Source organism: Colius striatus, chromosome 2 (genome assembly GCF_028858725.1).
Source record: "Colius striatus isolate bColStr4 chromosome 2, bColStr4.1.hap1, whole genome shotgun sequence".
Taxonomy (NCBI): domain Eukaryota; kingdom Metazoa; phylum Chordata; class Aves; order Coliiformes; family Coliidae; genus Colius; species Colius striatus.
In genome coordinates, this window is record NC_084760.1 from 2,539,632 (window position 1) to 2,563,532 (window position 23,901).

Consider the following 23,901-nt stretch of genomic DNA (forward strand, 5'->3'; position numbering starts at 1 on the left):
CTTTATGTTCATCTTGTGCAACTTACTTTCTCCAGATTAAAACTCTGTGAGCAGAGAGCTTTACTGTAGTACTCTAAGCTAATGCTGTATTTGAGTGGTTGCATTTTCCAAGTGATTATCCTATCATAAACTATTTTATAGTATGGTTTTTTTCTGTTAGGAATGCTTTTAGCTCTTTTGCTAGTAGCTACTTAGACTCAAGCAAATTATATTCCCACCATTATTCTATTAGCCTTCAAAAAGGAACAAGACATGTTACACTTCCTTCCTTCCTTTGATGCTGCTCTCCAAAAGTAGCCAAACCCATTTTACTGTACTCAACACAAGGCCTGTAACAACTTCATGGTTTAACCCCAGCAAGCAACTAAGCACTGTGCAGCCCTTTTGCTCACACCTCCCTGCTCCCAGTGGGATGGGAAGGAAGACTGGGGAGAAAAAGTAAAATGCATGGGTTGAGGTAAGAACAGTTTAACAGCTAAAATAAAGCATAAGTATAACAATATTATTGTTCCTATTAATACTCATAGGAATGAAGAGGAAAACAACAATCTGCCCTCCCTGGCAGGTTTGGGTCAGCTGCCCTACCATGTTCTCCCTCAGATTCTTGTACATTTACTTGCTGGCAGAGTCTGGGAAATCCTTAGCTCAGTGCTAAGGATTAATGCTACTTGGATAAGTGCTACTTAGCAGCCACTAAACCATCTGTGTATTATTAACTTCATTCTCACACTAAATCCAAACCACAGCACTGCAGCAGCTACCAGGAAGGGAAATAACTCTATTGCAGCTGAAGCATGGACACAAGTGTGTTGTAACCTTACATGCAAATATTTCAAGACACTATTCCAGGAGATGAACAGGATATTTTTTGTAACTTTTGGGAGGTGACATCTGTATCTTTCTTATGCCATGACTCTAACACAAGTAGTTCTCTACTGTTCCCTTCACAGATGTGTCGCTTCCCAAATACGTGCAAACAGTAACACTTGCTTGATTTGTAAAACCATTACACTGTATTTTTCTAAGCACCTGTCAAGTTACTCTTAGGATTATTAACTCTAAACAGATATTACTCAATTATAGTCTATAAACATCTTCCATAATCATTAAATAACGATGAAATCTACTTCTACAGAGTTAAGCTGGTCATAAGTTCTTTCAAAGACACCAGAATATATATATATATTTCATGTAGAAAGAAGATTAGCTACAATGCATGAGTTTATTTCATATCATCCACTGTCTTGTAAGATTTTTTAGCTTCAATAAAGCTCTATATTTAACAAAAACAATTCTGATAGACACAATGGATCTGCTTCTTTGTAAGGCTTCCCTTCAAACGTACGTGTGAACTGCATTATTGTAGGAGAGGCTGCCTAATTTCTCTCCTCTGAGACTGTGCAGTTAATACACAGCATGCAAATCTTACATAAATGTTAGTTCTCTGGATAGCATTTTATAGATTCTGTCCAAACACAGGAATAACCTCTTATACTTAGCTGTTCTAGGAAAGCCTCAGATGCTGTTTTCCTGTAACTTCATTTCTTCTGTGAAAACCTTACTTTACATCTTAATTTAGGTTCTGTTATATTTCCTTTTCTGAAGGCCTTAGTTTTTTTTTCATTCCTTACTTCAATTTATTTCATTACATTTAACACTGTTGCAACCCTTGTTTCACCTCTTTTGGTTGTCTCTGATGCCTGCAGGTATGTCCTTGAGATAGCACTGGACACCACTTTCCCTATACAATGTTTTAATGTGTATTATAGACAGTTAAAATAAGTAACAAATCTAAGACCTATTTGAGGAAAAATGTAAACTATATATATTTGACCAACCTGATGCCTTCTATGAGTGCATAACTAGCTGGCTAGATGAGGGGAGAGCAGCGGATGGCATCTACCTTGACTTCAACAAGGCTTTTGACACTGTCTCCCGTAACATCAGAGAGCTCAGGCAGTGTGGCTGGGATGAGTGGTCAATGAGGTGGATGGAGAGCTGCTGAATGACAGAGCCCAGAGGGTGCTGAGCAATGGCACAGAGTCGAGTTGGAGGCCTGTGGCCAGTGGGGTTCCACAGGGATGGGTTCTGGGGCCAGTCTGGTTCAACATCTTCATCAATCACCTGGATGAGGGGACAGAGTGTACCCTCAGCAAGTTCCCTGCTGGCACCAAACTGGGAGCACTGGCTGATTCCCCAGAGGCTGTGCTGCCATTCAGCGGGATCTCGACCGGCTGCAGAGTTGGGCACAGAGGAACCTCCTGAGGTTCAACAAGGACAAGGGCAGAGTCCTGCAGCTGGGGAGGAACAACCCCCTGCACCAGGACAGGCTGGGGGTGACCTGCTGGAGAGCAGCTCTGCAGAGACAGACCTGGGAGTGCTGGGTGATAATAAACTGACCATGAGCCAGCAATGTGCCCTCGTGGCCAAGAAGCCAATGGCAGCCTGGGGGCATCAAGAAGAGTGTGGGCAGCAGGTCAAGGGAGGTTCTGCTCCCCCTCTGCTCTGCCCTGGTGAGGCCTCATCTGGAGTCCTGTGTCCAGTTGTGGGCTCCTCAGCTCCAGAGGGACAGGGAAGTGCTGGAGAGAGGCCAGCACAGGGCCACCAAGATGACCAGGGAACTGGAGCATCTTCCTTATGATGAAAGGCTACAAGAACTGTTTAGTCTGGAGAAGAGGAGACTGAGGGGAGATCTCATTAACATTTACAAATATCTAAAGGGTGGGTGTCAGGAGGTTGGGACAGCACTTTTTTCTATAGTAGATGGTAACAGGACAAGGGGTGATGGGATGAAGCTGGAACACAAAAAGTTCCACTTAAACATAAGAACAAACTGTGTCAGTGTTTGAGTGAGGGAGCCCTGGCCCAGGCTGCCCAGGGAGGGTGTGGAGGCTCCTTCCTTGGAGGTCTCCAAGACCCACCTGGACACGTTCCTGTGTGACCTGATCTAGGTGACCCTGCTTCTGCAGGGGGGTTGGACTGGATGATCTCTAAAGGTCCCTTCTACCCCTACCATTCTATGATTTTATGATATTCAGATCAATCACAAAATGACAAATGTTTCTTAACAATAAAGTAAAAATTAATATTGATCTTGTAAATAAAAGAGCAGAACAATCTTATGATGTTAAGTAGGATCATGGTGCAGCACTGAGTCCTGTGTCACCTTCTATTGCCATTTTGTGTCATTTTCTTTTCTCATCTATTCTGAAAGCCAGATCCTCAGCTCATATCCTTCTAAAATCACTGCAGTCAATGGAATCTCAGTACCTCAGTGCTTGCTGCATCTCATTCTGCAGATAAACTACTGTCTATAGTTGGCTTCTAACCTTGCAACTGAAGTTTTGTACCTACTCAAGAACACCAGACTTGGAAAACAGTTACAGGATTGGAATTGCCTTGTAAAACCATATCCAACAATATTAATTCAGTATTTTGTTTGTCTATAGATTATACATGGCCTGTTATGAAATATTTCCTTCTCTTTTAAGAATCTTAGTGATTTTCCCTCTCAGTACAGGAGCACTATGCCCATTTGCCAATGCCAGCCTTGTACTGTCACCTCCTTATCTAAAGACAGTTTGAAACATATTAAGCTTTAAGGAAATTAAGTGCTATGAAAAGCACTTTTTGCTGTTGTTATTGAACACATGGAAGGCACACTGTGGGAGATACATAGGATAGGAAAATGTCCATTTTTTTTGTAAAATAGCTATTTTTCCTGTTTAAAAATTAAAGACACCCCCCATAAACATTGATATAACATGTTATATTTTCCCCAGGTGGGGAAAAAGAGAAACAAACACACAAGGTTAGAAATGTAGGGAAAGCAACAGTGTGCTGGAGCTTTTCTGTGCTGCTGCAGCAACCAAGATGAATGAACAGAGAACAAATTGTTGACATGTCACCTACCCATGGGAGTTCCAACGCCGTAACCTTTCGAGTCTATCAGGCCTCCAATCTGTGTTAGGTTACAGTTCCTCTGTGTGACAAACTCAATGGTGGTCGACTCCATTAAAAAGGCATAATCAGAGGTAAGCACACGCTGGATACCTTCTTCATTACTTTTGACCAGGACTGACTGCCTCCTGCTGCTCATGAAGGCCCACATCTTGTCATAGGTGGAGATTTTGGATTTCTGAAAGACAAATATTAGATGTAACATCAGTAAGACCAATATGCAGTGCTAAGGTAACAGTTGAACTCAACGAATTTAAATGCCTTTTCCAATCTAAACTAGTCCATGTTTCTATTCTAGAAAGCATACACTCAGTTTCACCTTGCTGTCGTCGTGTTTTAGTGTGTCAGGTTTATCAAGGCATTCCTAATGGCGCCTGTACCTTTTATCTGTACCTCTTCTCTTGTCTGTGTAACACAGAGTCTTGAGGAAACACAGAATATCTGCTTATCCAGGTGTTATTGTTCATATGTAGGATGAAAGCCTATGAGTATTGGCAGTGGAAAAGTGTGAAGTATTTCACCCTCGTGCTATAGGAGAACCTGTGGATTCTGACTCATTTGACATTTTCACTCTTATTTCAGCCATTCTGAGCAATTCTGAAAATCCAATGTGCAGTGTGGCAATCTGAAGTAATCAAAGAGCTGAAGGATGGCAGTGTGTGGAGGAAAGAGTTACGAGGGAGAAGGTGGCAAACACTTTATCCGTGGTACACTGCAAAAGTACTTGGAGAGAGATTTTAGGCAAGAGATAGTATCACATTTTGGTCACACTAATACTAGCTTGCCATTCAGAAACTGGCTTCTAAAAGTCTTATGAATGTGTGCTTTAATGTTCTTGAAATGCAAAGAACTCATGTGGTTGGAAGAGAGAGATAGTAGTTTGAGGCAAAAGAGCTGTAGTTTGGCACAAATTGTGCAAATATAGAGGAGTCACCTCCTTTGTTTCATGTAAGCCTCTTTAAAAGTGATATTGACTTCCTTCATCTTTGTAAAACACTGCTTAAGAAATCATGATCACTGGATAAATAGATACAGTATTAGAAGTTGTGATATTTGTCCCATCTCTTTAATACTGCTTCAAACTCAAGATGTAACAGAAAAATGTTCAGTGCTGTTAGCTCTTGCCTAGTGTATAAAATGAAGGAATATGGCAGGAGAACTAGTAGAATCAGACTTAAAGACTCTCCCATCTTTTCATGTCAGCCTTCAACATTGGCATCCACTCTGCTGAAGATACTAAACACAGATTAATACTGCAAAACTTTCTGAAGTTGAGCTGTTTGGTAGATACAAGTTCTGCCCTGGAGGAGAATTAACAGTGTATGTGCAATAAAAAGAACATCTGTTTAGAAAAATGATTACTTTGTCCCCCTACAGAGATACAATCCAAGAGTTATTTCACTCAGACCGGGACTTAGCAAATCAGGCCTTTGAACTAACTTTAGTGTCAATGTGAACAAAAGTAAAGGCTTTTAGGCCTCTGATTGAGCTCGGTGTTACTGTACTGAACATAATGTGTGCCTGATTGCTAAAGATTTTAGTTACAAGGGAAGGGGAAATCCTGGCAATCCTGGAATGCATCAAGAAGAGTGTGGGCAGCAGGTCAAGGGAGGTTCTGCTCCCCCTCTGCTCTGCCATATCTGGTGAGGCCTCATCTGGAGTCCTGTGTCCAGTTCTGGGCTCCTCAGCTCCAGAGGGACAGGGAAGTGCTGGAGAGAGGCCAGCACAGGGCCACCAAGATGATCAGGGCACTGGAGCATCTTTCATATGAGGAAAGGCTGCGGGACCTGAGGCTGTTTAGTCTGGAGAAGAGGAGACTGAGGGGGATCTTATTAACATTTATAAATATCTAAAGGGTGGGTGTCAGGAGGTTGGGACATCCCTCTTTTCTATAGTATCTAGCAACAGGACAAGGGGTGATGGGATGAGGCTGGAACACAATTGTTCCACTTAAATATAAGAAAATCTCTTTCCCTGTTCAGGTGAGGGAGCCCTGGCCCAGGCTGCCCAGGGAGGGTGTGGAGGCTCCTTCCTTGGAGGTCTTCAAGACCCACCTGGACACGTTCCTGTGTGACGTGATCTAGGTGACCCTGCTTCTGCAGGGGGGTTGCACTGGATGATCTCTCAATGTCCCTTCCAACCCTACCATTCTGTGATTCTATGAAATCACTTTTCTTCAGAACCTACTGCGAGTGCAAAGAATAAAGACCAAACAGATATGGCCTCTCCTCATATGGTTGCTTTTGAAAACAGTTCTTGCAAGTAGTTAATATTCTACTGTAGCAAAACACATTTTGAGCACTGCACATCAGCTCTGTAGGAATCTAAATTACTGTGTAGCACAGAAAGGATGGGAAATTAATGTTTTTCACTATTTGTATGATTTTACCAATAACCTGCATTTAATCCTTTTGACATACAATCTTAACTCCAGCACACCAAACAAATATTTTAACCACTATAAATAATCTCAGCCATACCAAACACTAGCAGAGAAAACAAGTTTAGCAAACTGTTAGTTACACATTGCTGACTCATGCAGAGGGGGAAAAAAAGGCAAACGAGTTATAATAGAAAATAATGAACTGTAATACATACACGGTTCTGCTGGGAGAAAACAAGCTCACAGAACATTTCCAGGCTGAAAATGTTAGCAAGGGGGATGGTTGCTTTCTATTGAAGCATTAGAACATAGGAAAAAATACAATATCCTCTGAAGGACAGAGCATTCTTATTACAATGACTGATTTAATCAACTGGGATGATGTCACTGCTTCAGCTGAAAAGGAAGGAGTGGAGGTCACCAACAAAATCAGAGAGATTTGCTCTCTTACTGGAATAACTAAAGCTAACGAATCCACAAAAGTTAGAAAAAGTCTACACATGATTAGTGTAAGTGTAGAAGGTAACAGAAAACACACACCCTCAGTGCACACTGCTCACCACTGTGAAGCTAACAAGTGCACAGTGATCCCTAATGCAGGCAGAACACTGCAATGTCTTTCTTCCACCCCTAAAAGCTAAAAGTCAGGACTGAAATTATGCCAAGGAAAACAGACTGTCTACCTGTGACCCCTCAATTTTAACTAGTGCTTAGAATTTCTTACCAAAAATATTTACAGAGGACAGGTGATGGGATTTTTTGAAGTACAACAGGGGATGATTTATCCAAAAACAGAACAACAGAGTTTGATTCAGGACAATACAAACACAAATGGTTTATCCTCTGTGTTTGACTCGGCAGAACCATGTGACTAAAATCAAGGAGCCAGGCAATAAAAAGCATCAGGAGCCCATTTGACATTGAACTAAAGAGGATGACGACCTAATATGTACATATTGCTTCTCGTGTTTATGACTGTGTCATTCAGACCATAGAAGCAGATGTTTGGATTTACATTATGTTTCCATCTTCCTTCACCGTGTGCAAATCAATCTGGTTAATCATCACATATCAAGGAGGTGCTTTGTTTTATCTGCTTTAGTTCACCATATAGTTTCAGCTAACTGGAAATCCCTCTCTGGAAATCTGACCTAAGTTGAAATCAACCACAAATGATGTCTGTATCAGACAACTTGTGGTGACGTGATTTATCACACTTGTGTTCTCAGTAAAGATAAAAACAATGCAGAGTAGTAAGAAACCTGCCTGTGCTTGACAACATTCGTATTACGCTGGCAGATGAAAAAGAGATCTAATAGAAAAGATGGAAACGAAAAGGTTAAGCAAATCAAGAAACTCATCTCCCTGATGCATGAAATTACAGCTCTCACAATGACATTAAAAGGATAATGTCAAGCCACATAATCAGCGTTCATAAATTAAAGATCATTGGAAGATAACTGTGCATGTCAGGGATCACAAGAGGAAGCATGGCAAAGGCTCTAAATGAGTCTAATGCTATGTACAAATGTGAGGCTGGAAACAGAAGGAATCGTTTTTAGGAATGTGTTGTTGCTCTGTCTTGAAGCACTGGCTGGGAAAAACAAATGTCTGAGCAGTGAGACCCCGGACCACAAGGTTAGAAAAATATCAGGATGTTGAATGAATGCCACAATAAACAAGGGTCAAAGGAGAGGGAAGCAGACCTCATGATACAAGACAAGATTGGATAAGTGCATAGCAAAAACGTGCCAGGAAAACTCTGTCGAATTTCTACAAAGGACAAATCACACATCTGTTAATGGTGATTGTTGTTTTCATGATAGCAGCTAACTTCTTTCAACATCTTCATCAACCACCTGGATGAGGGGACAGAGTGACCCTCAGCAAGTTCCCTGCTGGCACCAAACTGGCAGCACTGGCTGATTCCCCAGAGGCTGTGCTGCCATTCAGCGGGATCTCGACCGGCTGCAGAGTTGGGCACAGAGGAACCTGCTGAGGTTCAACAAGGACAAGGGCAGAGTCCTGCAGCTGGGGAGGAACAACCCCATGCACCAGCACAGGCTGGGGGTGACCTGCTGGAGAGCAGCTCTGCAGAGAGAGACCTGGGAGTGCTGGGTGATAACAAGCTAAATATGAGCCAGCAATGTGCCCTCGTGGGCAAGAAGCCAATGGCAGCCTGGGATGCATCAAGAAGAGTGTGGGCAGCAGGTCAAGGGAGGTTCTGCTCCCTCTCTGCTCTGCCCTGCTGAGGCCTCATCTGGAGTCCTGTGTCCAGTTCTGGGCTCCTCAGCTCAAGAGGGACAGGGAAGTGCTGGAGAGAGGCCAGCACAGGGCCACCAAGATGATCAGGGGACTGCAGCATCTTTCATATGAGGAAAGGCTGCAGGACCTGGGGCTGTTTAGTCTGGAGAAGAGGAGACTGAGGGGAGATCTCATTAACATTTATAAATATCTAAAGGGTGGGTGTCAGGAGGCTGGGACACTCGGACAAGGGGTGATGGGATGAAGCTGGAACACAAAAAGTTCCACTTAAACATAAGAAAAGGCTATTTCATTGTTCAGGTGAGGGAGCCCTGGCCCAGGCTGCCCAGGGAGGGTGTGGAGGCTCCTTCCTTGGAGATCTTCAAGACCCACCTGGACATGTTCCTGTGTGACCTGATCTAGGTGACCCTGCTTCTGCAGGGGGGTTGGACTGGATGATCTCTAAAGGTCTCTTCCAACCCTACCATTCTGTGATTCTATGATTTTTTCTTAGCTTCTAGGAGCAAGGCCTCAGATTTTTTTTCCCCCTATGCAATACTTAAGCTCAGAAGAAGCTATAACAAAGAAAGAAAGATGTAAAAAACATCAGAATCCATTATATTTTAGGAAAGCACTCTTCAGCACATAAGAATAAAACCATGACAATCAAAGCAAACCACACAGACTCCCAATCCTACTGTACTGTGTTCCGTTTATGGCACTGTCTATAAGAGCCATGTGACATTTCCTGAGCATTACCTTCTGACTGGACATAGGCTGCTTTTCTTACAGTTACTTGATTCCTGGATTTATTTTAAGGCCAAAGGAACAATTATATACAGTTATTCTAACCTTCTATAATACAGATTATTAAATGTCACTTCTTACTTTACCAAGCTCATCACTTATGTGTTGTTCAACCTGGAAAGGAAGGCTTACACAGAATCTAATCACATTCTCCCATTACTTAAAGAGAAGGTTAGAGAGAAGTTGGAGGTGCTCTCTTCATTAGGATGCATGGTGACAGGGTGAGAGTCAACAGCCTAAGCTGCTGAAAAGAAATTGTATGTGGCTATAAGAAACAAAACCTTCATTATGAGAACAGCTAAGCAGTGCAGCAGCCGAGAGAAGTGGTGGAATCAGCTCACTGGAAGTATTTGTGACAGGTTAACAGGCTTTGAATTAGCTGCTGTAAGGTCTTGCTTTCAATTAGGAAAGCAGATCTCCTCCAACAAGACAAAGGGATCTCTAGATATGTCTTCCATCTCTGAGTTTACACCAATTTCTGTGATTCTTTATCAGTATGAAGTTCTGTACAGCAGTGTGTCTGGAGCCTCTTCACATTGTGACATTGAGCAATTCCAAGAACACAAATCAAACTACATAATCTCCTGACTGGGAAAAAAAAACCATCCACAGAACAAAACAAACCCCAGAAACACTGTGAACTGCTGTAGTTTATACATCAAGCCAAAGATAAACCCATTACTAGGCAGGGAAACACATTTTCCTGTCTTTTTCACCCTTCAGCCCTTTGAAACTCAAGTAGACTCATCCCAATTGTTTTGTACATGACGCCTTGAAAATCCTGACCACAATGAAAATCCAAGCTGAGCTGTTCAGACAGTACATTTATTGTATCCAGGCCTTATTGATCTTCTGTAAGCCTGACGCTTTGTTTTGACACATGACCTAAATCTACATAGCTGTGAAATAAGCTTGAAAATGTATTTGTGATGTTCTTCACAAAGACAAAAAAAGCAATAATGTACTTCAAGATTTTTTTCCTAAACAGAGGAAGTTTAGAAGTCAAATTTAGGTGAAGCAAATACTCTAGATGATCCTTTTATGGCTCATAGCTAATATGTTTGGGATATGTCTGCAGTATTTTAGGCCACAGAGGATTAATACCCTTAATAGAGAGATAAAGTTAATCAGTTGCATACATCTCCAATCGTAGTGTGACAAGCTTAAAGCCGACAGAACAAACCAACAGTCTAAGGTAAAGAAAGTGTTAGGAATTCTGTAAATGTCCTCAAGCATTATAAACACAGAGAAATTCAGAGATAAAGCTAGAAAAAATCCGAACACTTGCATAAGTGAGAATAAATCACAAATAAACATAAATATTCTGCTGGTTCTCCTGAACTGTCACCAGATGGAAACGTGGAAAGGCTGATATATGCAGTTCAAATATCTGCCAGTGACTGATGATATGTTTGTGCTGTTGTGCCTTGTTTCAATGTACTTTATTCTTTCTATAATCTATGTCTGTGTATACTGATCCACCTTTCCCACTTCTTAATATGAATCTGAGTTCCTTGAAATAAGACTGCACAGCATTTCTGAAGAGGACAATGATGATGCATTACTGGGGCTTCTGAGCCAAACAGCAATATATACAAACAATAATCAATGTGAGAATCAGCTACAGGCATCAGAAGGGAAGAGATCACGTCTTACTGATACCTTCCTGCTGAGGAAAGGCTGTGGGAACTGGGGCTGCTTAGTCTGGAGAAGAGGAGACTGAGAGGGGATGGCATTAATACTGACAAATATCTAAATGGTGGGTGTCAGGAAGTTGGGGCATCCCATTTTTTCTATGGTAATGGGATGGAGCTGGAACACAAAAAGTTCCACTTAAACATAAGAAAAGGCTATTTCACTGTTTCAGGTGAGGGAGTCCTGGCCCAGGCTGCCCAGGGAGGGTGTGGAGGCTCCTTCCTTGGAGGTCTTCAAGACCCACCTGGACACGTTCCTGTGTGACCTGATCTAGGTGACCCTGCTTCTGCAGGGGGGGTTACACTGGATGATCTTTAAAGGTCCCTTCCAACCTCTACCATCCTGTGATTCTATTATATGATTTTTTTTATCTTTACATAGTATCACTCCATGTCCTGTTAATTCTACCCTCCAAAAGTAAGTGCTGTTTTTTGAGGCAGCAGAAGCAGTGTATTTACCATTTTTAACAGAGCTGGGCACGTTATGGATAAAACACAATTTGATCTTAATAGCATATCTGCACCTGATGCCTCCATAATACCGTGTCATGCCATAGACATTCCAAATTCTGCATTCATACATGGGTAGTGAACAGTTTTGAGTCAGTGCTACAGGGTAAGGCACAGCTTTTACAAAGCACCATGCTAAACACCAGCATCTCAAGTATAGTGAAAATATGCATTCCTCCAGCTGTACTGGACAGCAGACCAGACTTAGCTGTCCTCTGTCAGACAGATTTTGTTAACTCAAGTGGATTCCTGAGTATTATCTGGTTTTCTGACCAGATTAGCAATGAGTTACAGAAGTTATCTTTGTAGCACTGTGCTTTCTTTATTGTCTCCTAGAACTATGAGAGTAGCCTTTCCTCAGCTATCAAAGTGAAAAGGACAGGCTTCTTTTGTATCAGACTGATCCCTTTGACTTTATCTGACCTCAGGGCACTTCTTGCTTTTTTTCCCCCTTTTTGTTTTTCCTTCCATACTTTTTCACAACTGCTGAGGCCTGAAAACCCCTCAGTGAACCAGCCCATTTAGATTTTGCTGTGTGAGCATAAACCCAACACAACCAGTGCATACAGTGTTCTCTCTATAACAGCAGTTTTCATGGTCCATAGAACACAAATGAAAAAAAGGTAAGAGAGGTGTTTCTGCCAAGAATACAGCTACAAGGAATGAAAAAATACAGTGCTCAGAGAAAGACATTTTTACTCTTGACCTGATTGTGCTGACTTTTTGTTTTAAACAACAATGATTTTGAACAAAGCTTAAATATTTAAAGTAATTCATGGCTGAAAACCCTCCAACTCCAATGCTACTGAAATAAGTTTTCACTATCAGCTTTGACCTGGAAGTAAGTGAGGATTTTATAGCTCTAAAATCACTAATGGATTTCAGAAAACTTCTTTGCTTTTTATACCAGATTGATTTGTAGTCCTCTACTAAATTGTAATTAATGTCATGGTGGTTCTTTTTTGTAAAATACTGTGGAAGATGACAAGTGTGCTATTTCTCCACACAAACTGTAGGCTTCTTTCTTTATCATAGAATCACAGAATGGTAGGGTTGGAAGGGACCTTTAGAGATCATCCAGTCCAACCCCTCTGCAGAAGCAGGGTCACCTAGATCAGGTCACACAGGAACGTGTCCAGGTGAGTGTTGAAGGCATTCAAGAAAGGAGCCTCCACACCCTCCCTGGGCAGCCTGGGCCAGGGCTCCTTCACCTCACACTCAAACAGTTTTTCCTTATGTTTCAATAGAACTTTTTGTGTTCCAGCTTCATCCCATCACCCCTTGTCCTGTTGCTACCTACTATAGAAAAGAGGGATGTCCCAACCTCCTGACACCCACCCTTTACATGTTTGTCAATGTTAATAAGATCTCGCCTCAGTCTCCTCTTCTCCAGACTAAACAGCCCCAGGTCCCGCAGCCTTTCCTCATATGAAAGATGTTCTATACCCCTGATCATCTTGGTGGCCCTGTGCTGGCCTCTCTCCAGCACTTCCCTGTCCCTCTTGAGCTGAGGAGCCCAGAACTGGACACAGGACTCCAGATGAGGCCTCACCAGGGCTTTATAATTAGGAAGAACACATTAAGCGAATTTAGTCTACTTATAAATCAGATCCTATATTCTGCATGTACTGTAAAGACAAATCCACTTGTCCTCACTCTGCCTATTCTCAGATACAAACTACAGCACAAAACTCCATTTTTCATTTACACTATATCTGGAAGCAAACTTTTCTAAGTTTCACCATTGGAACAGAGCATCAGGTTCACAACCACTACTTAAATATTTGCCTGTAATACAGTAAGAATTCATCACAATGCCATGATTTAACAATTTTATTCTCACACCTAAACTGGCATGGAAGTTGTTTGTGCAATGTTCAAAGCAAAATTAGTATGCACTATGCCCAAAACCACTCTCTTGTTGCTCTGATTTGAAAGAAACTCATCAGGCAGCATTTGAAATCACACAGCAATCAAGAGCTCCCTGAATGCAGAGAAAGTACCAAAACTTCACTATTATTTGCTAATTTGTTGTACAAACCAGTTAGGAATAAATATTGTTTTGTTATCTTCATGGATTTAAAAAGCCTTAATGACATTTTCCTTGACAATTTGGCACCTGACAAGCAGCAGCATTAGCATTAGTTATTGCCTGTATTCATAGTCGTGAAAATCAGTCTAGTGGCACAGACAAGTAGTTTCTTTCCCCAGTAAATTTCCCCATTACTTGTGAGACCTAACAAAATTCTGGATGTCCAAGCTAGCTTATAATTTCAAGTATGTCTTTATAAAACAGCTCATGTTAAATACTACTCAGCTCTAGATTAGCATAAGCCACCATTGAGGCAGTCTGCATTGGGATTTGGATTTAACATTTAGTCCTTTTTTATTCTAGTAAGTAAATTACCAATAACACTGGACCATATGTGCTAGCTAGAAACAGATGAGTCTTTCTCTGTACTTGTCTGACCTTGGTAGATAGAAAATTGGACTTAATTCAGGCAAACAGGATTGATGCCATATGTGGTTCACTGCAAAGGTAGAGAGGAGTGGTAGGATACTGATCAGAAGAAATGTTTATTAGCAAATCTGCCAGGTCTTGGAATAATTCTGATTGTTTTATCTTGAAACACCTGTAGTCTCCTAAACAAAACTCTTGAGAAGTTAAGCACACATCACTAACAGAACTGCTTCCTTCCAACAAGAGAGAGGTTAAAAACAAAGACGAGGGAACTTTTCATCCCAACTGAATGCTGAAGAATTCATCTAAAGGTGAATCTGTGTGTGTTGGGTTTCATTAGTGATTTGTTCAGGAAACACAAGCAACAGCAGATTTATAAGATGTAGTTTTGAGTATAATTTTATCACTGACAGAGTCTCTACTCATTTTTTAACAAGTTTATGGGAGAAATGGCAGTACTGCCACCATCATATAACACGCCAAGAGATAGAATTCAAGTACTTATTTGCATTCTGCAATTGGGACACCTAATAAGTGAGCACTGGCAGTGTAAGCAGAGCTAGTAACTCAGTTTACAGAGGAAAGCATTTAGTATAGCTTCTGACCACTAAGGAAATTCTGCAAAGGCTCTGTTTCATTTATAATGTGGAGCAGCTAGAACAGCAAGTGTACAGCAGAATGGAGGGGAAAGAATTTCTTTTTGGGTATTATTAACTGGTACATTCCAGTTTCTGCAGGGGGAAGTGCTCAAAATTAGTGGGGTTACAGTAACTGGAAATTTCCAAGAAGAATAAAACAAGGAAAAGTTCCTCAACAGTTAATCAGTTTGGTCATTCAGTGATTTAGATCAGTCATGTTAGTGTTTTCTGTTAAATAATACACCGATAGCCAAAGGCTATTCTAAGATTTCTCCAGCTAATGCTGTGGCAGCTACTTGTTTTATTATTGCTTATTATAAAGCTCTTAAAACACAACTGATTTGTGCAGAACCATTCCTGAAAGAAACAAATCAAAAACCCAAAAGACCATTTTTAGTAGCATTATTATGTATGAATCCAAAATTCCAGTCTTATATATTTTTGTAGAGGAAAAACAAGATCAATGACAAATTCATCCAGTACATCTCTACTACTCCATATGAGCTGCATGAACCTGTGCTGTTCAAAATCTATCTACAAAAACACACAAGTGTGCAGTTTCAGTAGAGCCTTGGCTACTATGTTTTCCTCTTTAGGAACAGGTTACATTGAACTTTACATTGGCTATAGGCACAGATACTTATTTCTGTGACAACAGTGTTCTATCAGGTCTGCAGTGGGAAATGTCCAACATATGGTACAGCCTGAAAATGATGGATGTTCTACCTCTGTTAGTTGCCTTGAGGTTTTGGAAATATCAAGGAGACAAGTACTGTAACCTCTTACTTCTTCCCAGTTTCAGCTTTTCCTTTGTGCATGTATGATGCAAGATGAAGTCCAACTGTGGTCTTATTAAATGACATCTTTAATAACAGAAAGTAAAGTTAGAATGATACTGACATTGAATCCTATCAGCCAGCACAAGGAAACAAGAAGTTAGGCTGATGTGATCTAGGTGGGACTTGCTTCTGCAAGGGATTTGGACTGGCTGATCTCTAAAGGTCCCTTCTAACTCCTACCATTCTCTGATTCTATGTCATCTTCCCTCAGTCTTTACTTTTAAAATGGCAGCTACGTATCACACTTGGGATATAACATGAAACGTCAGTGATAAACACACTTAATTCTGAGATCATTTAAGTCTCTCAGGAGCACACAGATCACATTTCCACAAGTCAAACTTCCATTACAAGAGCTTGTACACTATCCTGATACTTTTTATTTACACAAATACTGTACAAATTAGGGAGTAGGAACAGAAGGATGTAAGTGAGAAATATCTGCCTTTCTCAAAGTTGAACCTTCCGAGTCTGTTAAGCACTTTAGAGGAACAAAACCAAGAAATCTGATTTCAGTCTAACAGAAAATCTTGTTATTTCAACAATTGCAGGTGCAATGAAAAGTGGAATAAGAGACAGTGAAATCAGGTTTCAAAACAGCCTCACAGAATTATGTGTTAGGAACTAAGACAGAGTGACAGGGGAAAAACAGCAAAATTTCACATTGATTTTGCTTGGCAGAAAAATTAAGACAATGTACAAAATCTAAACTTAACCATGGAGAAGTTTTATCAAAATTCTTCCTTTTTTTTCTAGAGATTCCTGAGCTGGAAGAAAAATGTTTAGTAGCAGTCTGCAAGCTCACACCATGTGAACTCCAGAGGTGCCCTAGCTATCTAACTAAAAATTTCTACTAATCCTCACAGTAAGAGACTTCTATTATTGACTGAAATATTAATTAATATTTATAACTTTATAATTACACACGCTAAAAGCATCTACACTTTCTTCTCTATGAATTTTGGGGGCTGAACAAGACTTGTTATCATAGAATGGTAGGGTTGGAAGGGACCTTTAGAGATCATCCAGTCCAACCCCCCTGCAGAAGCTTGTTCACCTAGATCAGGTCACACAGGAACGTGTCCAGGTGGGTCTTGAAGACCTCCAAGGAAGGAGCCTCCACACCCTCCCTGGGCAGCCTGGGCCAGGGCTCCCTCACTCAAACAGTGACACAGTTTGTTCTTATGTTTAAGTGGAACTTTTTGTGTTCCAGCTTCATCCCATCACCCCTTGTCCTGTTGCTAGCTACTATAGAAAAAAAGTGCTGTCCCAACCTCCTGACACCCACCCTTTAGATATCTGTAAATGTTAATAAGATCCCCCCTCAGTCTCCTCTTCTCCAGACTAAACAGCCCCAGGTCCTGCAGCCTTTCCTCATATGAAAGATGTTCCAGTCCCCTGATCATCTTGGTGGCCCTGTGCTGGCCTCTCTCCAGCACTTCCCTGTCCCTCTTGAGCTGAGGAGCCCAGAACTGGACACAGGACTCCAGATGAGGCCTCAGCATGCATCAACAAAAAGTTGCTTCAAAGAGGACTGAAAACACTTATTTTGTGGCATGTGTCATCTGGGGTTTAAGAGAAGGAATATACATATCTGACATTATAAATATATATATATATGTTCATCCAATAAAAAGCTAATAAGAAACACCATTTCTGATGAAGTGTGAACATCCATTAAGTGAAATTTAGCTAAATTCATATTAATACCTTTGCTAACATGCTTACCAAAACAAGCCAGAGGTTACCTTTACAGAGGTTACCAAATGAGTCTGCTGAGTAATTTCAATGAGTAATAACTCAGGCTGCAGTGTTTGAATTTCTTCCTTATTTAGTTGCTTTAATCAAACCTTTTTTACAAAGTTGGAAAGTTCCATTCTAGGGAATTTTATGGAAACAAATCTAATTTATGATTTTTTGAGGAAAAATAATGAGCTGCAGTGATGTTTCTTGTGATTGTATCTTGGCACATTACTGATGCCACTGCTCATGTCTCACTGCCGTTCTATTGTTTCAGGTGACCCTCAATTACTCACAGACAGGGCTGCAGAGATCACCTATGAGTTTGAAAGCCATTGTGTTGAAAAATGTACTGTAATAACACTGCAGATCTGATTTTTCTGCATATTCCAAGAGGAAAAGCAATCAAAACAGATACAGTGCAAACAGCTGCCAATATGACCATAGAATAAATGATAAATAAACGATAAATGATGATAAAGTGGATGAAACTTTTTTGGGAAGTGAATAACTTCATCTCTATTTTGAATATTGCTCATCATTTGCTGAGTTTGCTTAAAATGGTGTCAATTAACATGACATGTTTCTAATGAGGACTTGGGTCAGCTATTGAACTGGTACATCACTAAGCTCAGTTTGGAATTAACAACTACTGATAAATAATAATCTGTCAGCAATACAATTAGTAAAGGAAAATGACTTGCTTTAAGGTGCATAGCTTTGTAAACATCTTTGAACTTCAGTCATAAGGCCCTAATCAACTATTACTCTTTCAGCTTAGCAATAATTAACTCCAGTGATGTGCAGTCAATGTCATTTCTGAAACAGAGGCAAGTACTATAATCTTATTACTTTGCATTTATATTCTTATGATTTGATTCTGCTTTATTTTTATCTGACACAGTTGCACTGAACCTTCCAGGAAGGTGCCAATTTAGTGAAGGTCTCTGGGAAGAGCATATTCACGTCCACCGTGACAGATGTGACAGCATTTGTTGATTAGCACACTCTGTCCATTCACATCATGACATTATTTTCCATAATTCTGGGGTATTTTTTTCTTAAAACCATGTATTCCATAATCAACTTTACAAGAATAGATACTAGTCAAATACTATGGTATCCTTGACAGTTTTTTGCCTTTAAATCCAGAGGGAAATGGTTAAATGTAAAATAAGTGAAAAAATATTATATGCAAGCCACAGTCCCATAACCATAACATTTCCTTTGCATTATAATTAGTCTCCATTTGATTTTGTCATTTTGAGTAAAATGAAAGGATAAAGAAATCCCAGTAAAATGCTAATTTCACAGAATCCTAAGGGTTGGAAGGGACCTGGAAAGCTCATCCAGTGTAACCCCCCTGCCAGAGCAGCACCACCTAGAGCAGGGCACATAGGAACTCATCCAGTTGTGTTAGAATGTCTCCAGAGGAGACACCACAGCCCATCTGGGCAGCCCCTGCCAGTGCTCCCTCACCTCAACAGGGAACAAGTTTTTCCTTGTATTTCTTTGGAACCTCTTCTGTTCCAGCTTGTCCTCATTGCCCCTTGTCCTATCATTGGCCATCACTGAGAACAGCCTGGCTCCAGCCTCCTGACACCCATCCTTTATGTACCTGTAAACATGAATGAGGTCACCCCTCAGTCTCCTCCAAGCTGCAGAGTCCCAGCTCCCTCAGCCTTTCATCACAAGGGAGATGCTCCACTCCATCATCTTGGTGGCCCTGCACTGAACTCTCTCCAGCAGCTCCCTGTCCTTCTGGAACTGAGGGGCCCAGAACTGGACACAATATTCCAGATGTGGTCTCCTGAGGGCAGAGTAGAGCAGGAGCAGAACCTCTGCCCACCTACTGCCCACAGCCCTTCCCATCCACCCCAGGCTGCCATTGGCATCCTTGGCCACGAGGGCACATTGCTGGCTCATGCTCATCCTGCTGCCCACCAGCACTCCCAGCTCCCTTTCCCCTACACTACTCTCTAGCAGTTCATTCCCCAGCCTGTGCTGGTCCATGGGGTTGTTCTTTCCCAGATGCAAGAGCCTACCCTTGCCCTTGTTGCATTTCATTAGATTTCCCCCTGCCCAATTCTCCAGCCTGTCCAGTTCCTCTTCTTATCCCAGAGCTGTGTAACCATACAGAATGATTCTTCTGCTTTTGCATGCTATTAACTACTATCCCAATATTATGTATTTCTTTCACTATTAGTCTCAGGAAAAAAAACCAACTTGAGGAATTATAGGCCATACCCTTAAAACAATTGTCTAGCTTGAGTTAAAGAGGGCTAAATATTTGAAATGTCTTATTGTGTTTCAGGAGAAACACTACTGACACTGAAGCTGGGTAGGAAAGGGAAAAGCAGCTCATTCTGCTTTGTTAATGCAACCACTGCTCCCTTTTCTGACTGCTCTTTTGTATATTTCTTCCAGGCAATGTCCATTTAAGACCCATTAATTCAATTGGACATAGAAAAGCAAGGAAAATAAAGCTACAGAGGCTAGTTCTTGTTCTGTGCTAGAATGACACACCATTGTGCTGGATTGCCACAGCAATCACAGAAACACATAACTGTTGAGGCTGGAAGAAACCTTTGGACATCATCTAGCCCCAAATCCTGCTCCAATCAAAGTCTAGTAAGAGCAGATTGCCTGGAATATTGCACAGGGTTCAAGGATGGAGAACTCACAGTCCCTCTGGGCAATCTGTTTCCATCCTTGGCCCTCCCAGTAAAAACACTGTTTGTTCTTGTGTTTAAATGAAATTTCTCATATGTCATTTGTTTTTCCTGCTGCCTCTTCTTCTTTCACTGGATACTACCAAGAAGAGTTGGGCTCCATCTTCTTTACACTCTCCCATCAGGTATTCATAAAATCAATGAATAATCCCTGTCCCCAACCATTCTTCTTCCAGGCTACACTGGATGCAGAACTAACCTGTGTTAACTAAAGGGCAAAGATCACCTTTCTTTACCTGCTGGCAATGTTCTTCCTAATGTAGCCCAGCTGGTCATCCTTCCCACCTGTACTAGTACGTGGAGTTACACCTTTGCAGGCGCAGGATTTGGACATTTTCTTTTGTTCACTTGCATAAGGTTCCTGTCTGCCTGTTTAACCAGCCTGTTGAGGTTCCTCTGAATGGCAGCACAACTGGCCTGTGTGCAGCACAAATGGTCTGTCAACTCCACCTCCTGGTTTTGTATCATCTGTAAACTTGCTGAAAGTCCACTCTGCCCTACCACCCTACCAGAGTGAATCTATACAGCACCCAACATTGACCTTGCAGGTACACTGTTTGTGGTTGAGCTCCAGCTAGACTTGAAGCTGTTCATAACAACACTTTGAGCCTGGCAGTTTAACCACTTTTCAGTCCTCCTCAGTCTCTACTTATCAGATCCATACTAAACTAGACAGATATCCTTCACCAAGGATATAGAAGAACAATTTCTTGTCTTTTCCTTGTGTTGATGGCTCCTCTAAAGTCTGGTCAAGGCATTTATAATAGCTTACAGGAGAAGTCTCTTTATACTACTTATTAAAATACTTTGGAGAAAAGTGGATTTCTCCTACATTAAAGAGACATCTTGTTCATACACCCATTTTACCCACATCTTCAAGTATGAAAACTAAAGATTTATCTCCATTTATCTCTGTCACAGCACTGTTTTTGCTTGCAAGGAATGATAACTTGGCTTGAGACTCTATTCCTTCTTATTTTAATTACACTTTCTCTACTTTTTACAGCTGTTTGACATTTTGAGAAGACAAAGCAGTACCCCTGATGCCCTCAACATGGAAGCTGATGTCAACCATTGAAAAATGTGCTTTCTTTCTGTAGAAAAGTTATTAAAATCAGTCTTAGAGTGCTCAGTTTCTTTGATCAAAACCATTTTTTCATAATTCTGTTTGATTTTCTCTACAACTTTCCTTACCTCTCTTCCTAAAGATTGGGGAAAAATCATGATTTTCTTGTGCTTGTCTTAAAAAGCTTTTCTGAGAATTCATTCCAACTTGCCCACCCTGCCTTAGCAATCTGGATATGAGACTTTCATCTCTCACTTTAAGAAGCTGAATCTGTTTTAAATCACTAGCTGAGTCAGGGTTTTTTTGCCATTTGCCTGAGCTAAAATACTCCTTGTTCAACTGTTTTGGCTGTTTTACTCTGGATGATCTTAAAGGTCTCTTCCAGCTGAAAGGATTCTATGATTCCACGACCCTCACTCGTGCATAGTGTGATTAATGCCTAAAGTAGAGATGTGTTAAGCATTTCCTTTGACCATCTTATTTTTCCACTTTGTTTTTTTTTTTCCCTTGGAGTCTTTTTTGATGTGTATGAACTTACTTCAGACTGGAAGCTGACAAAAGGCTTATGGCAATCTCATTTTCTCCTCCTTTAAAAAGTCTTTATCTAAGGAATACCAAATATCACAGCCACAGTACAGTGCCTTTTCTGGATTGAAGTGCAATCCCCTTGCTTGAAGTATCAAGTGATGGAGAAGAGACTAATATGATCCTATGCATAAATTTACTTGTCTTTGAGATCAACCCTTTGGCGTCCTCAAAGACAATGACTAAGCTGCTTCTCACTGTCTACACAGTTGCCCTAGACCATTTTACAGGTCTGTTTATCATCCACTCTAGCAAATCATACTCATCAATGGATATAAATTAGAGCAGCTTGCTGAAACCATCTCCTTATACAAAATGTTACTTAAATATCTTGCAAACAATAATTCATGGGGGTTTTACTTCTCTTGATTGTAAGAATCACTCAGAAATCGAAACTAAAGCTAATATTTGTGTCTAAGTTAATTTATACTTGGTTTTGAAGTCTCAGGACTTTCTTTTTCTGAGAGAAGATTGAAATTTCAGGCATTTGCAGGAAATTTGACCCCTTTAAGACTGATATCTAAAATTGAAGACCTATGTATTCTGTATTTCAAACATTCATTGTATGTGTGTTGCACCTGTTATAATTAATATAGATATTGATGTTGCCAAAAGGATATATCTATAGGTATTCTAGATCTGTGAGGCTCTGTATGTGGAAGACAACATTATTTTCCAACTGCAGAATATGAAACACTCACATCTAGGTCAGAGATCCTTAACAGAAGTCCAGTCTGAGCTGTCTGAATGAAGTGGAAACAAAGGTCACAAACAAACATCAATGAGAAATGAAAGACACTGAAGCATAAATTTTATGGACCCTCTGACATGACACTAGCATAGACAACATTTCTGCTAGTCTTTCTGGATTAGAGTGATGGATTGAATGCCATCAACTTTATCCTCTGCTAAAAGTTTCAGTGGTTCTTTCAAACACTGAAGGAACAAAGGAAATAATTGGTATTAGCAAATCATGGCCCTATAACCAACCTTCGATTCTTGACTCTGTGTTACAAATTGGCTAAAACCTTATAGTGAACTGAGAACAGCTCTTATTCACTCACAGAGTCACAGAATGGTTTCAGTTGGAAAAGATCTAAGAACATCCAGCTCAACCTCCCTGGTAGGGGTAGGAACATCTTCCACTAGATTAGGTTGCTTAAAGCACCGTCCAACCTGACCTTGAACACCTCCAATGATATATTCACTGAACAATCCACTGTCTCACCAGTCTTATCACAAAAAAAGACCTCTTCCTTGTGTCCAGAGTGAAAAGGCCCTGGTGTCTCTATTTTTCTTACAAGCTGTCTTATAAGCCTTCTCTTCTCCAGGCTGAAGAACTCCAACCCTCTCAGCTTTTCTTTCAGAGCAGAGATGTTCCAGCCCACTGATAAATTTTGTGGCCCTCCTCTGAACATGCTCTAAAATAGATTCCATGTCTTTCCTGTGCTGTGACTGAAAAGATATCACCAGAAATGTGACATACAGCCAGGCACTCAGAAATTGACAGAAGTTGAAAGAAGGCTTAGAAGTCCTAGGAAAGAATGTGTTTATGGAAACATGATTTGTGAATATTCCTTACTCACTGATGCCCTCTTCTAAGCCATATAAGAAACGATGTTTTCTTGACAATCAGCAATTGTCAGTCATGCTGAAGGAGTAGGATCTATTTGCCTAGGTATGCCTGGGTTTGGAAGAAGGAATTCTTTCTTAAAGAATCAGTTCCCATACTGTCTCAAAAGCATCCTTAAGTGTTCATGATCCCAAATGAAGAACGTGTTCTAAATGATCAAGATGAAACCTTCATCTTGGACAGACAGCTTTTAGCTCTGAAAACTCTGTGAATTTATCACATGTCCTGAGGAGAAAAAAATCCACCTGGTCAACTATTCTATTCCAAAATCCAGAACAAAAAACATATCAGCCTTCTAAAGATGTCCTACTGTCATTCTTCATTTTTGTTTGATTTGGAAGAGGAGATGTTGGTCAAAAAATTGTGGTTCTTAATAAATTTAAGCTTTAATGAAAGATTTATTTTAAATCAAGATTGTCTCTATCAGACATCCAACATGAGGCAAGTGTTCCTTGATTTTTAGAACTCTCGTTTCTTCTGTTTAAAGAAGAAAACAGCTTTAAGTAGAGCATACAAAACATAGCCAAACTCAGTGGTGATTATCTTTAACCATTTTCCTTTATGGCTACATTATTTCACTCATTGCAGTGCCTCTACCTGTTCAAATCT

The 23,901-nt window shown here is 40.7% G+C and overlaps 1 protein-coding gene across 1 annotated transcript in view; it reads right to left on the minus strand.

Moving 5' to 3' along the window:
• Window positions 1–23,901, minus strand: part of GRIK2 (glutamate ionotropic receptor kainate type subunit 2) — a 421,372-nt gene that overhangs the window by 35,048 nt on the left and 362,423 nt on the right. Inside the window, exon 14 of the mRNA XM_061989233.1 lies at window positions 3,913–4,138. Within this exon, the coding sequence (XP_061845217.1) occupies window positions 3,913–4,138 (226 nt within the window). The remainder of the gene's footprint in view (window positions 1–3,912; window positions 4,139–23,901) is intronic.